Source organism: Trichoderma aggressivum (genome assembly GCF_033847375.1).
Source record: "Trichoderma aggressivum f. europaeum strain CBS 100526 chromosome Unknown scaffold_015, whole genome shotgun sequence".
NCBI lineage: Eukaryota > Fungi > Ascomycota > Sordariomycetes > Hypocreales > Hypocreaceae > Trichoderma > Trichoderma aggressivum.
In genome coordinates, this window is record NW_026946381.1 from 309,006 (window position 1) to 325,547 (window position 16,542).

Below are 16,542 nucleotides of genomic sequence, written 5' to 3' on the forward strand. Positions count from 1 at the left end.
CCACACACTTTTGCACACAGTCGAGCCGTTTCGCTTCCCCCCTGGTCTTGTATGACGTCGGCCGGGTGCTAACGATGCCGTGCCTCTCTCAAAAGCAGGCTCAACACTTCATGCTTTTTCGGTGCATGTTGTTGGGCCGCTTACAGAGCGAGACGGTACAGGAGGACGCAAAGAGTGTCCAACATGGCCAAGGAATCAGGAAACCGGGTGAGGCCGGCGCGGCCATCTTGACACGACTGCTGGGTAATATCGTGGGAGAAGACAAGAATAACGAGCATGGGTAGCACTCGACATGAATTACATCGGGTGTCGTGACGAGCCGTTAGTTCTGGGTGGTGGTGGTTATTATCAGATTTCCGTTTTTGCAGCATGCACGCAAATTCCACGCATGCCCAAAGATTATTACGCGAAGAGGAAGGGTAATGGCCAGCCTGCCAATCATAGCGCCCGAGTCGCATCAAAGCGCCCTTTGCGAGCTGGGCCTTGATCCGTGATGTCCGATGCTACTACGCGAAGAAAGACGGTCCGCTATCGGCGACACGGGAGAGATGAGGGGCTTTGGGTGTTGAGCAAGTCCATTGACAACCCGTGAGACATGGGGTTTCGCCAGTTCCAAATGGTTCCGCCAAGTACGAAGTACAGAGTAATCACTGCTGCCTTACAGGGAGGACGAGATTACGGCCAACGGTGTGCCCTTGCGCCTTGGGATGAGCTACCATGGATTGGAGAGATGTGAGCTTGGGAGGATCGAGACAACCACAGGGCCCGTGGGGGGAATTGATGGTGATTGGCCCAAAGTATTTCAAACCAGCTAGGAAGCGGTTGAACAACCAAATTAGCACGTGTCAAGTACAGAGGCCACCGCGGGTTGTTGAGCTGGGGATGAGATATGCACACCCTCCCGGAGACAAGCTTGGGACACCCTCTTGGTGACTCCAATGGAACGGCCAAATTCCTTGCTCCTGCTGGAGCAGCCTTTTTGGGGGGAAGCCTTTGCGTTGCCGCTGTTGTCACTGCTGCAGAACGATGAAATGGGAACGTGAGAGTGGCGAAGCCAAGAAGAGACGGAAAGGGGATCATCGCTGGTGTCCATCCATCGCCATCATCTGCCGCGAGCTGCATCATTTCGCATGCCTTGGTCCTGTCACGCAGCCCACATCGGTGAGCGCAAGTTACGTAGTTGCACAAGTCCACTGGCGAGGCTTGACAGCATCACGGCCGCTCAATCTCGCAGGCTGTCGCGGTTAGCGACAGAAACAACAGCATTGTGAGCATATGATGGGGGGCCGATGACTGGCGACACAGGACAGCTGAACAGCACCGGCACTGGAGCTTCCGGCGGCGTGCAGGCGGCTTGCGGCTGGTGGTTGCGCACGGCATGCTGCTATAAATGAAAATCGCGGGGGATGGACAGATAGAGAGAGATCCAAGGCAGCACCACATCGATCCTTGGAAGGGATAGAAGACGGGGGGTGCGGCACCAGAGGCTGAAAAAGGATGAGACATGGCGGAGGCGTGTGTATCCCGAGACGGCAGAAGAAAATATTCAAAGAAGCCGCCGAGCGCGCCAAGCAGGAGCAAAAATCCTCAGAGGCCAATGGAAAAAGGAAGCAAAACCAAAAAAAAAAAACTGCCAACCAAGCAACAAGTTTGGTTCGCCCGCAATGCCTACTGGGACGGCGGAAATTTGAAGCAATTGAAGCCACCCCCTGGTGTTTGAGAAGCAAAGGCCCGGCCGTCTCTCGGCGCGAATCCGATCAGGTCCAGCTACAGGGACACGAGGCACGAAGGCCGTTTCGGTGCTGAAATGGACGTCTTTCATACGCCTTTTCTCTTAGGGCCGTCTATTCCGCCTTAAATTGCATGACGCGAGCCAGCTTGCCTTGCATGCTACGGATCTTACTGCTACTTGCTACGGAGTAGTATCAACTTGTTAGAGATGGGTAGTACGACGTGTACGAAGGAGTACATCCAATACTCCATGGAGGGCATGCAACTTGCCTTGGCCCAGGGAGGGCACGCTGCCGCCCACTTGGCAACGCTTATCTGGATGGAGGGACGAGGAATATGTCCGATGTAGAAGAGAGCACAGGCTGAGCAGAGTGGGCTGGTCTTTTCCAAGGTGAGATGGTGCATTCGAAGCGCCATGCCATGCACGGAGGTTGGCGTTGGCAGCTCTGGGTCGTTACATGTAGGTAGACATATGTAGTAGGAGCCTTTGGGGGGGGGTTGTCTCTGTGGTCTTGTATAAAGCCCTGCCGCTCCATGTGGGAAGCTGCATTTTTGACTCTTGATTTTCAATACTCTCCTTCTGCTCCATAGGCTCTCTGCCATCTTGCAAGATAAGACGCCTGCTCGATATCAGCCAACCACAGCATCCCTTGTCCTTGTTTCGCTGTCTATCTTTAGTACGGGAGTACATATCCGATCGTGAACGGACTCTCACCACTGTACCTTATTACGAGTCCACAGCCCCCCGGCGGCGATACTAAAGACGATAGTATCTGTTGCTGCCATTCGTCCTCTTCAGCGAGCTTCGCCGTCATTATCGATCGACTTGCCCTGGCTCAGACTAACAACCCGGAACGTCACCTCACCTCGCTGAATCCTGAGACGGCTCGTATCAGCCAAACTGGGCCACAGCTGCTCTCCCGTCATCAAAGCCTCCTTTCCGGTGGCCATATAACGGGCTTCTGACGTATGTTTGGCTCCCGCGCGCACCTGATCAATCACCTGTGTTGTTATTTTATTGTGGGCTGCGATTTTTTTTTTGTATTTTTTGTATCGAGCGCGAGCACGCTGCCCTATTATGGATCCCAGCTTATCCTTTGGCATCTCATTTATTCATGCAATCCAGATGCCGGCATGATGCTAACGAGATTTTATTACGCAGCGTCCACGGAACCATTTCTATTTATTCTTGCTGCGACTCGTTTCGTTTTTGATTTACGCCGGCCATATAATTACGGCATCTCGCTCTCCCACTACCAACACCACACACAACGCTTCCGTCCAGTTTCGCCTAGGTGCCAGCTTACTGTAATTCTCTTCCCGTCTTTCTCAAAACGGACTCGATCTCCTCGCACCGGATTCGACCACAAAGTGCCAGCCCCGACTCCACCCCAACAACTTATCAACTTGCGCTTGTACCTGTACCGGTGCCTGCACTTGTGACTGCAACTTGTACTTTGTACCTAGGTACCTTTTGCCCCTCTTAGTACCACTCTACCACTCTACCAGGCCACAAGCGCCGTCCGCTGGCCGGTCACCCCTCCCTCAGCAAGCCTCACGCTGCAAGTACCGGTACTTGCGGCCACACAGGCTTCCAAGAGACCCCCAAACTCGCTCCGCGCTCCCTGCAACGCCGCTGACTCCAGGGCCCTGGCCCGCTAACGCTGGACACCACTCATCCAGCCCACGAGCCGGTTTCGCAGCGAGCTAGCCCGCTATTGGACGCGCCAAATGCTGCAGGCCATTTATTTCCCTGCGAGTGCGAGCCTTGCAGGCTCTCCCCCGTTTGCGTCAAAACACAGGCATTTACATTTGCTCTCCAACCTTGATCCTGCATCTGTATCTCTCCAAATGCCTTCCGCAGTGTCTTTCAGCAGAGAAGGTGTGTAACCTGTCCATCGCTTCAACCAGTCTCCAGGCTCGATTCTTTCCAATCATCTTTTTCCCTCTTTTAATTGCATCCGCCGGTTCGCTCTTTTGTTTGTCTCCTCTTCCCCCCCTCCAGCCCGCCTGGTCTCGCCCCGTCATAATTTTTTTTTCCTTGCGCCAGAGTTGCGCCTCCAGATCGAGAGAGACGTCCTGCTTACCTGCCCACCCTCTTCGCACACAGACGCTGGACGACGACTCGCAAAGCAATCGGCACTCGCAAAGCTTGTCATGAACAACCGGCTCTTCTCATCACCGCCGTCGCCTCCTTCCACCTCTCCCTCGTCGACCTCGCCCGCTTCTCCCGAACTGGAGCATCCCCACCATCTGGCCGTGCTGCCACCCCCCGCCAAAGATGTCTACAGCACCCTCCCGGTCCCGATCGCACCGATTCCAGCCATGGCCAATGCCGCGCGCATTATGAATGATTTGACAGAGACGCCTCCGTATTCGAGGAGCGTCACCTCGACTGCTCCCAGCTCGCCACGCATGTGAGTGCTTACAAACGTCCTTTGATCGTTCGCCTTTGTTCCTGGGCTCGGTGGTTTTTTCCCCCTTCTCCACCGTAAATCAGGCTCAATCCATGACGGCGACTACGTCACTCGCCAAGAAACACAGGGCTAATGTACCGGGAAAACAACAGACCTCCTCAGCGACAGAATTCCGGCAGCCAAACTCCCCGAGTGCGACCGCATGCGACGACTCTCAACATCCCGGGCATGACCCGGTCCAAGGTTTCGCCTGATGGACGGATACCTCAGCGCGATGTGGCCGCCAAGCTCGTCATTGTCATGGTCGGCTTGCCGGCTCGTGGAAAATCATACATCACGAAGAAGCTCCAACGCTATCTAACATGGCAGCAGCACGAATCGCGCATCTTTAACGTGGGCAATCGGCGGCGCAAGACGGCTGGTCGCAAGGTCTCCGTTCACCCCAAGCTGGCGCCAGAACCCGACTGCCTTGACCCTCCGGTTCAAGCTGCTGAGATTCTATTGAATGGCTTGCCGGCCCCTAGCGGTTGCTTGAGCCCGCGACACCGAGAAGAGCCTACGGAATTCCATCTCAACCGAACCGATTCACAGCAGGATGCAGATCAATCGGCCCAATTCTTCGACCCCAAGAACGAAAAGGCGGCGGCTTTTCGAGAGCAGGTGGCCATGGATACCCTGGACGAGCTCCTGGACTACCTTTTGAACGAGGGTGGTGCCGTGGGTATCCTTGATGCTACAAATAGCACTATTGCGCGAAGACAGCATGTCGTGGATCACATTAAGCAGAGAGAACCCAAGCTTGGTATCTTGTTCATCGAGAGCATCTGCAGAGATCCAGACTTGCTTGAAGCAAATATGCGCCTGAAGCTTTCTGGCCCCGATTATCGGGATAAGGATCCGATCCAGTCACTGGCGGATTTCAAGGCGCGAGTTGCCGCCTATGCCAGCGCATATGAGCCCCTTGGAGAGTACGAGGAAGATCACGACATGCAATACATTCAGGTACGTTGGGCGGCATAGAAGCTGCAGAAGCCTTTCCTTTCTCTATCTCATCATTTCGCTAACCTCCTATAGATGGTCGACGTTGGGCGAAAGTTGATTCAGCACAGACTCAAGGGATTTTTAAGCGGCGGGCTCAGCACCTACCTTTCCAGCTTCAACCTCGCCCCTCGCCAAATTTGGATCACCCGCCATGGCCAAAGCATCGACAACGAGCTGGGCAAATTAGGTGGTGACTCTGCTCTTACCGAGCGTGGCCACTGCTATGCCCAAGCTCTCCATCGCTTCATCACGCACAAACGAAAGGAGTGGATCATGGAGCAGAAGAGCAAGATGGCGCAGGCGTCATTTCCCCCTCTTCCAGGCGACAACACTCCACCTTATCCAGACATGTATAGCGATCTGGACGAGAAGAACTTTTGCGTCTGGACGTCAATGCTGCAGCGCAGCGTGGAGACGGCCGAATACTTTGACGTTGACGACGACTACGACGTCAAGAACTGGGAAATGCTCAACGAGCTCAACTCGGGCCAGTTCGAGGGCATGACATACGACGAGATTGCGGCCAAGTTCCCCGAGGAATTCAAGAAGCGTGCCAACGACAAGCTCAACTACATCTACCCGGGCGTCGGCGGTGAGGGCTACCTTCAGGTTATCAGCCGCCTCCGCGACATGGTGCGGGAGATTGAGCGCATCACTGACCACGTGCTGATCATCGGACACCGGTCCGTTTGCCGCGTCCTGATGGCCTATTTCATGGACTTGACTCGAGAGGACATTACCGACATGGACGTGCCCCTGGGCATGCTCTATTCCATTGAGCCCAAACCTTATGGCATCGCCTTCCACGCCTACCGATATAACGAAGGGCGAGGCTGGTTTGACGAGATGTCCAACTACAAGCCTCAAAAGGCTGCTCGTGGCAGCGTCTAAACCCCGCTTTCATGCCACCTCTCCTATTCTTTTTCCCTTACTTTTGTTTTCTTCCTTTTTTCTTTTTCTTCTTTCTCAATTTTTTTTAAAGATATCCGCCGGGATAAGCAGGCCAGGCAATGCATTAGTTGTACAACAAGAACGGAACAAATTTGGCGTTGGGACGATAAGCGTGGAAGGGTAGGGTTTTTTTTTACGCCGGCGGGTGGCAAGTTACTATACAGGGAGAAACAGGACAACCCCATTACGACTACACTCTTTACAACCTACAGAGCGGAAGAGGATTGCTCGTTGACCACATGCAGACACGAGCTGTACTGTGATTGAGCGCTGGTAATGCCTTGGGTCCACCCTCTGATTCACTTTTCTTCTTTGTTGCTTGGTTTTCCCGAGATTTTTTTTTTGTTCTTCATCCGGCTTGAGGCAAGCTTACGGCGTTTAAAGGGGGACAAAGAAAGAGGCAAATACGGAATTTTAGCCTGCTTATGGAGTTGCCTTTTCTATCTTTTCTTTTTGTACTTGATTGATCGGCAACACTTGATTTGCGTGCCGCGTTGTTGCTTTAGGCGATGAAGACTAGACGAAAAGTGACGATATGTTTTGTCTTTTATGATTTTTTTTCAAAGACAGATTGCCAAAAGATTTTTACGTCTAGCCGTGATGTCGTCTTTATGTGTACTTGTAATCTTTGAGGGGAGGAAGAGCAGTCTCTCACATGTGTGTTGTTTTGTTTAAAGAGAAAAATTGATTGCGTTTTCTTTTTTTTTACTGTGGTAGTATGATGAGAACAAACAAATGTACAGATAAAAGATCTCCCTACTATGATACCAGCAGATCTAGCTTTACAGATTGAGACTGAAAAATTATTTGGGTCTCCCAGAAGAAATCCTCCATTCCTAAAAACGCCGTGCCATGCAAACAATCTTGACAAGATCCCATGTTTTAAACTTCCCTTGCCCAATTTTTATATAAATCCCAAATAAACAAGGACCCAAACCAAGCACCAATGATTACTTTTCTCGAGCGAGGACCATCTTTTCTCTCTCGCTTTTCCGGGCCTGGAACTGCTTGCTCGAGTGCTTCCGCTCGTTCTCCTCGCGGCGCTTGATGGACTTGAGCTCCTCGTTCTTGATCTCGCCAGCCTTCTTGACGACCTTGGGAGTGTGGCGGTGGCGCTTGATGCGGGCAATCTCGGGCATGTGTCCGTAGCGGCGGACGAGGGCGTCGTTGTACTCGAGGGCCTGGCGGTGGCGGGCGGACTTGACGCCCTGTCGCTGGGAGGCGTTTGCGCGCCAGAGGCGGATGTTGCCGTCGTCGGAGCCGGAGAGGAGGTACTTTGCGTCGGGGGTCCATTTGGCGGAGAGGACGCGCTGCATGCGCTTTGTGTGGTACATGTCGCGGGAGTGGCCGCGGTCGCGGTTCCAGAGGCGGACGGTGCGGTCCCAGGAGGCGGAGACGAGCTCCTCGCCGGTGGGGGAGAACTCGACGTCCATGACGGCGGCGACGTGGCCCTTGAGGACGTTGCGGGCGCGGTCCATCTTGCGCATGTCGAAGAGGTAGATGTTGTGGTCCTCGGAGGCGGCGGCGAAGTTGAAGGCCTCCATGGGCGACCAGGAGACGCGGTTGCAGGCGAAAGTGAGGACCGACTTTGCGACGGCGGCCGAGGTGCGCAGGTCGTAGACGACGATGGAGCGGTCGTTGGAGCACGAGGCGAGGACGGACGTCTCGACGTAGTTGAAGGTGACGTCTGTGATTGTGTCGGTCGACGTCGGCCAGTGCAGCACCTCGGGCGCGGCCGTGTGCCGCTCCAGGTCGTAGACGGAGATGACGCTCGACGCCACGGCAAAGGCATTGCGCGAGCGGTGGTGCGATAGGCTGGTGAAGGCGCCGGCGCCGAGCCACGACGAGATCGGGGCGGCCGAGTCGCCGGCGGTGTTGTACGGGTCGTAGAGCTTGACGGTGCGGTCGGCGGCGCACGTCAGCAGCTTCTGGTCCCGCGTCCACTCGAGGCCCTTGACGATGTTCTCGTGCGCCGTCGTGTGCCAGACTTCTTCTCTAGAGGCCAGATCCCAGACCTTGACGACGCCGTCGCCGCTGCCGCTGGCGAAGCGCTCGAGCGAGTTGGGGTCCTTTGCCAGCGAGTAGACGCCGTCGACGTGGCCCCTGCCCATCTGGCCGATGAAGGGCGCGGCGTGCATGCGCTCCAGCTTGACGGCGTTGAGGGCTCGTTTGTACTCGCGCGCGCGCTCAAAGGGGTGGACGGCCGAGTCGAGGTTTCGGGGCTGCTTGACGGTGTCGGTGCCGGGAGGCTGGTGGGCCGATACGGATCGGCTGATGGCCTTGATCTTCATCTTTTGGTGTTTTCCTTTGTAATTGCTGTTTTGTGAGAGAGTGATGGTATTCAGCTTGGGGTTGATGTTTGGCGGATGGTGCAACTGGGAGGCATCGGAATTTTTTATCAAGAGATTGAGAAGCTCCAGAAGTTTAGCACTTTCTCCAATTGCTGCTGCTGGCTTGTAGTTGTCAATTGCTTTCGCGGGGAGATTTTTTTTTTCTCGTTATCGCGATGCTGGGGAGGTCCCGATAAGAGCCGGAATTACTAATACTCCGGCTCACTTTTGCTCCTAATCGATATGGCGGGCGCGTTCTCAACACTGCGCATTGAACTGAACTGCTGGCTTGTTAACTCTCCTTCACTTTCTCTTGACGGCACTTTGCATCAGAGTCTGCCCCCCCCCTTCATCACGGCAAGCTTTTGCATATTTCTTATCCTTGCTTTCTTCAACGTCTGAATCGAAACAAAGAATCGAATCAATCCAACTTCATTGCCCTTCGTGCGCCGGAGTCCGGCCAGCTTTTTTCGTCAGGATGGACGCCTTGCATTATGACCCGATGGCTATGGATGGGGAGCCCGAGCAGCCCCAGGTCAAGATTTCAGCGGTATGACAGAGTCTCATGAGTTGCATGGTTGAGTATTGGCCTGACCATTTGTTTTTTTACCGTACTTCAGGCCGATAGCACACGCGTGGACTTTGAGCTCTCAAGAACGAACCTGCCGTTCGCCAACGCCCTCCGACGAATCATCCAGGCCGAAGTGCCGACAATCGCCATCGACTTGGTGGAAATCGAGGTCAACAGCTCTGTTCTGGCTGACGAGTTCATCGCACATCGACTCGGCCTAATTCCTCTCGACTCCAAGGGGGTCAACGAACTCAACTACTCCCGTGACTGCGACTGTGAACAGTACTGCGAGCAATGCAGTGTCAGCCTCACGCTGCACGCAAAGTGCACAAGCGACGAAATCATGAAGGTCTATGCTCGGGATCTGGTTGCTGATGGGCGCCATGCGAATTCGGTTGGGACTCCCATCATTACGGATCCAGAGGGTCTGGGGTGCTTGATTGCCAAGCTGCGAAAGGATCAGGAGCTCAAGATTACGTGCATTGCGAAGAAGGGCATTGCAAAGGAGCATGCAAAGTGGATGCCGACGTCGGCAGTTGGTTTCGAATACGACCCTCACAACAAGCTACACCATCTCGACATGTGGTTTGAAAACAATACTGACCCGGAGAAGGAATGGTAAGCAGACAATTTTTTCCCGAGATGGCGGCCAGGGTGGCAGTCTAACACGTGCTCTAGGCCCAAGAGCAAATATGCTCAGTGGGAAGAACCCCTTCAAGAAGGCGAGCCCTTTGACTTTGACGCAGTGCCGAACCGATTCTACTTCGAAGTTGAGGCATCAGGAACTATGGAGCCGGATCTGATTATCCAAGGAGGTATTCGAGTATTGCAGCAAAAGATTGGAGGGTTATTAAAGGGACTCGATCCTAGGAAGTACGGTGGCGACGATACCGACATGGACGGCCCGCGAAGTCCCGACATGAACATGGACGGCGGCACCACACCTTGGCAGGACGGCGGATACACAACTCCATACGGAAACAATACGGCATACGGGGGTGGAAACACGGCCTATGGAGGCGGCACTTCATACGGCGGCAGCGCAACGGCCTACGGAAACGGCACGGCGTATGGCGGCAGCTCGACGTCGTATGGTGGCTCTGCGGCGGGCGGTTCGAACGCAGGATACGGATCAGGACCTTATAGCCAGGGCAACTCCTGGCAGTAAACGGATGAGGGCGTTTGATGGGATGACTGGGAACCTCTTTTTTATTTTATTTTATTTTTCTTATCTCGCATGAGCAAGGATGGTTTCACGCTTCTGGATTGTACAATATTTTTGGGGGCCAACAGCGTATTAATTAGAGAGGTGAGTCGGATTCTATTCTGAAAACCGAGAAGAAGAAAAAAGGAATGTAGGCAAAAAGCAAAACAAAAGCAGACACTCTGAAATAATATCCATGGATACCCTCTTGCCAATCGTTTGTTCATTCTACCAATTTGTCTATGTATGGATATGTCCAGAAAGAGCTCAGGGGCGCCACGTCCCCCTAGTGATGTGAGTGTGGTGTTTCGGTCGTCAAGAGAATTCAAAAATGCGAATCGAAGGGGGAAAAAGAAAAAGAAATGAAGGGATGAAGGAAAAAAGAGATGCCGAGGTGATGTGCACTGAAACAACCGCCGAGAAATCTATCAAAACGCCGCCCGCATTTCTTTATACAAACCCGTCACCCATCATCACTCACTCGTTGGACTGATTGATTTTTTTTTCCCGCCTGGTCTTCTCCCCCTTTACCCAAAGCATTTTTCGCCTGCCGGTTTGTCTATGTGGCTTTCTCGTCCACGCCTTTTACCTTTCTATATACCTTGCGGTGCATCTCTAGGAAGACAAATGTACAAATGGTGTGTCTGTCGAGGTCAGTGGATGAGGGAACATGTCGTGAGTATGAAAGAGTTTGTCAACTTACGGGCCAAGCCGCAGGAAGCTGGGCACCCAGCCCTTGAACATCCAGCGGATGCCCTCGGCTCGGTTGATGTCTCTTACAAGATGCAGGATGCCTTGCTTGTGCGACGTGGACATGACACGGGTCTTGATGACATCGATGGGGCTCGTTGCCGTGGCAGCAGCCAGGCCGGCCAGGAAGGACGCGGAGAAGTGCGTGGTGAGGGTATCGCCCATCGGGGTGTAGTCCAGCAGCAGGCGCTTGAAGGCGTCGTACGTGGCGAGCTGGCCGGCGGTCATGACGGCGGCGCGGCAGCTGTTGGGCAGCCAGCCGCGGAACCAGCTCAGGGCGCCCTCCTCCCTGGCCATGCGGACCATGCCGTCGACGGCGTGCTTGTAGTTGCGGCGCTCGGCCGGCGGCAGCGCGGCGTCGTGCTGCATGCGCACGTTGATCACGTCGGCAAAGTTGCCGGCGATGCCGCCGACGAAGCCCGAGCCGACGGCCATGGCGATGAGCGCGGCGAAGGACGGCTCTTTACCGCCGTGGCGGGCGATGTAGCGCTGCTTGACCTCCTCGTAGATGCCGAACCGGGCGGTCGAGTACGTGAGCTGCCGGAGCAGCGACGCCGAGATGCCGCTGTAGAGGCCGAGCGGTCCATCGTTCTTCACGACGTGGACAAAGGTGCCGCTCATGGACTTGGGCGCATCGGCTCCGCGAGTTTGCAGGCGGACCTGTTTTTTTTTTTCGAGAGAGGGTTAGAAGACCGTTTCACGTGAAGCTTTCTCTCGAAAATTCGGCATCGGGACATGGGAATATCGCGACGGGGGGTTTTGCGCCGAACATCGGAGGATGCAATTGGTGTCAGATGTCAGAATGCCCGTACCTTGACTATGGTATCATAAACCGGGTCAGCATTGGAATTGAAAGGGCGCAGCAGATGGAGCCAGGACAACAGCAGCAAGAAAAAAGGAGGCAAAGGGGACAACATACTCAAGTCCAATGGATGCGTAACGCAGGCGGCCAAGCTGCTCGCGCTGCCTCCAAACCAGAAGGGATACCGCATCGCCGGCGCTCTCAGCTTCTTCTTCTTCTTTTCGGCCTGCAGCTGCGGCTCGGCCGCGTGCGCTGCGGATGCTGAACTCATCGTTGCCGGTTGCGCAACAGCGTCGAGTCGAGAGGGTTCAGACAGAGGCGACAGAGAGCTACGGAAGGGACATTCCGCTGAGGAAGCATTCAAGATGTGATATTTCTTGCTTATTTCCGAGTTTCTGGGTCGGGGGGGGCTTTTGTACTGTTTCCGCACCCCTAAGGTAGTTCCCCGTTCTTTTTTCTCTCTCTCTCTGTCTCTCTTGCTTTGTACTGCTCTTGCTCCTGTCCCACGATATCCGAAAACTGGAGCCGGGTAGCAAGGGGGGAAGGGCTGAGATCTGACGGGCGCGAAAGGACAAACGGCGAGGAGCGAAGCCGGCACAGCTACTTGCAGCCGGTGAATTGATTGCAAATACTTGGAGGATTGTCTGATTCTGCTGGCACTTGGACGGAGCAACTTTATCAGCCCCGTAGATTTTTCTTATCCAGACCGGCTAATTTGCAGCGGTCCGTTGACGTCGGCGTTGGCAGAAAACGCAGCCGCCCGGGGCCGAAAGGCGGTGAGGATGTCGAGCCGGATTTCTGTTGGTTGCGTACAGTTTACACGCAGGTACTATTTCATCCAGATGGATGGGCTTCTGCAATGCATTGGATGGATGCATGTGCTACTGTAATCCGCTAGATCACTAGCAAGCGTGCTAACAGGCTCGTGGCACCGCTCCCTGCAGGCGTGAGTGGTATGTTGACATCGTCTCCTGATGCGTTATTACGTATGGGAAGCCCGTGTCAAATAGGCAAGTCGGTGAAAGCAAGACTTGGCGGGGGGGAAGAGCAAAACTGTTGCACGGCTCTCGGGCCCCCCCGTTCTCTTGCATCTGATTTTTTCTTCCTTCTCTCTCCATGCCTGTGTGTTTGTGCTCGTCTTGCACCCGTCGCTTTCATTCGCTGATTGTGCTGCTCCGCTATTTTTGACATTATGCTTGTGCTGTGAATTGAGTTGAGTTTACATCTTGGATGATTGGATGAGTTGGTAGAAGAAGAGCAGAGACAAAGACATGGCCTCGGTCGGTTCAGGATTCCACTCGCTCTCGCATCCGTCACCAAAGACGACCCGTGCAATGCTGCAGAGGGAGCAGGATGACGCCATCATCCGGACGACGGGCTACCACCGACGAGACTACGGCATGTCTGTTGTCCACGTCTGGCCCAGCGACCATTCCAAGGTGCGGTCGTCCATCTTGACGTCGGCCATCGTCTCTCGGGCGGGCTTGGGGGACCTTGATCGGCTGCCGGTGGAATTGCTGCTGCAGGCTCTGCGTCAGATGGACATGCAGGCGCTCTTCGACCTTCGTCGGGTCAACCTCAGGGCGCGGCAGGTCGTCGACTCCCTGAAAGAGTACAAGGCGGCCGTGTCTTACGGCCTGACGGCTTACTGTGCGCTGTTGCGGATGAAGCTCGCGGCTCACGTCACCCTGCTGGATTTCTACCGCGTGCTGTGCTCCCAGGACTGTACCTTTTGCGGCAAGTTTGGCGGCTTCGTCTTTCTGCCCACATGGACCCGCTGCTGCTTCGAGTGTATCGAGGAGGATCCGGAGACGAGGATGGTGACGGTGGCCGAGGTACGGAGACTGTTTCGGCTCACCCGCGCGGAAGTCGGCCGGCAACGGTCGTTCCAGGCGCTGCCGGGCATTTACACCACGGGACTCTACTCGATGGGCATGTCCTACCAGAGAGGCCGTGTCAAGCTGGTGCCTTACTTCCCCGCCATGAAGGAATTCGGAGATCGGCTGGACACGAGCGCGGCACGCTCGCAGCATCAGCCCTTTTGGGACCCCATCCACAATTTCATGGCGTCGTGCGAACTGCCGTACTATGATCCGCGGGCCCGGACGGTCGAGTATGGCATATCATGTGCGGGCTGTGAGAGGAGCATCGCCGGGCAGGCTCCCGGGCAGGCTCCGTCGAGGGCGACAACCGCTCCGTGGGACAGGGTGTTTTCGCGAGACAACTTCTTGAAGCACTTCAAGATTTGTGCACACGCGCAGAAAATATGGGCGTCTAGCCCGGAGGCTGCTCTCGAGGCCATCATGAAGCGAGATGCTTCCCAATACTAAGTGATGACAGTCGGGATAATCACTCGGCTGGCATTGGACTGTTGTACTTGGGACCTCGGGTGTTTCACTTGAGTCTAGGCTACGTGACTCTTGGTTGGAGGCCATGAGCATGACTTATGATGTGTTTTGCGACTGGCGTTTGATTGCATTGTTCGGAGTAAGGTACGGATTGCACAGCATTCGGAACTCTAATTTGTAGGTAGGTCATGATATTTGAGATTGGATCTGTACATATGAACTCTACAAAATGTTGTTGGGAGGTTTATATCGTCTAAAAACACACTTATACTATGTACACATTACATATACAAAAAAAGAAGATAAAACGATGTGATACAGTGATGGTCACCGTTTCTTGGTGACTGTGACAAAAAATGAATCTGACGAGAGTGGGACTCGAACCCACGCGGATTGCTCCACCAGGAATTGCTGTTAAGGTAGCCTTAACCTGACGCCATAACCAACTCGGCCATCTCGCCAATCCGGTTGATGTTGATGCGATCAAGATAGTTGTGCCCATAAAGCCCTCACTAGCTCCAGGGTAACAAGCCCGGATCTCTTTTGGCTCCCCCACTTGGCGATATGCGTTTAAGCGGGCATTGGTGGGATGGCATGAGCTTAGACGTCCAAACTTGACGGCTTGAGAAAGGTCGATGAGAGTGAGCTTTTCACGGCTGAATCGATGCTGGACACATTCGGGTGATTGTGGCCGTTCTCTGGATGAGGCATTGAAGGCATTTCGTACTTGATTTTCTTCTTTTATACCATGTCATTGGCCGGGATAGGAAGCATGCGGTGCCGCCTTGGCCCGTCACTGAGAGCTCGGCAGCTCACTTTGAGCTCAAGAACGTTGCGGCAGGGATTTGCCTATCGATTTTATTCTGAAGGTTAGATTCACTCTGCGCATTGCCTGCTGTAAGATGGGGCAATACAAGGAAGAGATACGATGCTGTCTGCTCAATTTTCGGTCCTAATGAAGAAGCCTTGAATCTAACATAACCAGCTACGACAACGGGGTCTAAAGAATCAGAATCAACATCGACAGTGACTATCCGCGGAGACACTCATCCCACACAGAAGCCTTGGTTCAACGTGCCGCGAAACATTGTCGCCAAAACATCAAGGCGTCTCCATCTCCAGAATGACCACCCAATCGCCATCACGCGGCAGATCATCCAGGCCAACTTCCCGCGGCCAACGTACAAGTACTACAACGAATACAGCCCCGTGGTGACGACAAAGCAGAACTTTGACTCGCTGGGATTCCCGGCGGATCACCCTGGACGGGCTCTCACCGACACGTACTATCTCAACGAGAAGCTGCTGTTGAGGACACACACCAGCGCGCATCAGGCGGATACCTTTAGGGCGAACGAGAGCGACGGCTACCTCATCTCGGCGGACGTGTATCGACGAGACGCCATTGACCGAAGCCACTACCCAATCTTCCATCAGATGGAGGGCGCGCGGTCATGGGATCGCAACAAGGTGTCCGACGGAGACATTGCGGCGGCGGTCGTGGAGGATATTGAGCGTCTGCCCAAGCACGACGTGGTGGTGGAGGATCCCAACCCGCCCATGCATCCTGAGCGAAACCCACTGCAGGAGGCTCATCACTCGGCGGCGGAGGCTGAGGCGCTCGGCAAGCACCTGAAGCGGTCACTGGAAAACATGGTGGTCGACATCTTCACTAGAGCAAAGGCGGCGGCCATCAAGGACGACCCGGATTTTGTGGATGAGCCCCTGAGGATGCGGTGGGTGGAGGCATACTTTCCCTTTACCAGCCCGTCGTGGGAGCTCGAGGTGTATTACGCTGGCGACTGGCTCGAGGTGCTGGGCTGCGGCGTGGTCAAGCAGGAGCTCTACATCAATGCCAACGTGCCATCGCAGGTGGGCTGGGCCTTTGGCATCGGCATCGACCGCATCGCCATGCTGCTGTTCAAGATTCCGGACATCCGGCTCTTCTGGTCCGAGGACGAGCGATTCCTGTCGCAGTTTGCGGGCGTCTCGGCCAGCCTGGACACGCTAAAGCCCTTTGTGCCCTTCTCCAAGCACCCGCCCAGCCCCCGCGACGTGTCGTTTTGGATCCGCTCGACGTCGCCGGCGGGCGGCAACGACAAGGCCGTCTTTCACGAGAACGACGTGATGGAGCTGGTCCGCAGCATCGGGGGCGATGAGGTCGAGAGCGTGAGCCTCATTGACGAGTTTGTCCACCCCAAGACGGGGCGCAAGAGCGTGGCGTACCGCATCGTCTACCGCCATCTGGAGCGCACGCTGACGGGCACCGAGACGAACGCCATTCACGAGAGGGTGAGGAAAGCCTTGGTGGACAGACTCGGTGTCGAACTACGGTGAAGCGGATGACAGCCCGAAGAACCGGTGATGGGCCTTTGCAGGAACACAATCGAGGATTCC

General features: G+C 54.8%; 6 protein-coding genes across 6 annotated transcripts; 4 read left to right on the forward strand and 2 right to left on the reverse strand.

The window, feature by feature from the left end:
- Positions 1-3,888: 3,888 nt before the first annotated feature.
- Positions 3,889-6,080, forward strand: Triagg1_4708 (uncharacterized protein; the record flags this gene model as incomplete). Its single annotated transcript, XM_062899141.1, has 3 exons — positions 3,889-4,148; positions 4,301-5,150; positions 5,223-6,080. 3 exons carry the CDS (start codon positions 3,889-3,891, stop codon positions 6,078-6,080), a joined length of 1,968 nt encoding a protein of 655 aa, XP_062756288.1.
- A 1,010-nt stretch (positions 6,081-7,090) lies between these two features.
- Triagg1_4709 (uncharacterized protein) lies at positions 7,091-8,431 on the reverse strand (the record flags this gene model as incomplete). Its single annotated transcript, XM_062899143.1, has 1 exon — positions 7,091-8,431. The coding sequence occupies one exon, from the start codon at positions 8,429-8,431 to the stop codon at positions 7,091-7,093; it is 1,341 nt and encodes a 446-aa protein (XP_062756289.1).
- Positions 8,432-8,948: 517 nt separating this feature from the next.
- Triagg1_4710 (uncharacterized protein) lies at positions 8,949-10,209 on the forward strand (the record flags this gene model as incomplete). The annotated part of the gene is made up of 3 exons (XM_062899144.1): positions 8,949-9,020; positions 9,091-9,659; positions 9,720-10,209. 3 exons carry the CDS (start codon positions 8,949-8,951, stop codon positions 10,207-10,209), a joined length of 1,131 nt encoding a protein of 376 aa, XP_062756290.1.
- Positions 10,210-10,944: 735 nt separating this feature from the next.
- Positions 10,945-12,068, reverse strand: Triagg1_4711 (uncharacterized protein; the record flags this gene model as incomplete). The annotated part of the gene is made up of 2 exons (XM_062899145.1): positions 10,945-11,633; positions 11,915-12,068. The coding sequence occupies 2 exons, from the start codon at positions 12,066-12,068 to the stop codon at positions 10,945-10,947; spliced, it is 843 nt and encodes a 280-aa protein (XP_062756291.1).
- A 1,000-nt stretch (positions 12,069-13,068) lies between these two features.
- Positions 13,069-14,127, forward strand: Triagg1_4712 (uncharacterized protein; the record flags this gene model as incomplete). Its single annotated transcript, XM_062899146.1, has 1 exon — positions 13,069-14,127. The coding sequence occupies one exon, from the start codon at positions 13,069-13,071 to the stop codon at positions 14,125-14,127; it is 1,059 nt and encodes a 352-aa protein (XP_062756292.1).
- A 920-nt stretch (positions 14,128-15,047) lies between these two features.
- On the forward strand, positions 15,048-16,482 carry Triagg1_4713 (uncharacterized protein; the record flags this gene model as incomplete). The annotated part of the gene is made up of 2 exons (XM_062899147.1): positions 15,048-15,078; positions 15,131-16,482. The coding sequence occupies 2 exons, from the start codon at positions 15,048-15,050 to the stop codon at positions 16,480-16,482; spliced, it is 1,383 nt and encodes a 460-aa protein (XP_062756293.1).
- Positions 16,483-16,542: the final 60 nt, after the last annotated feature.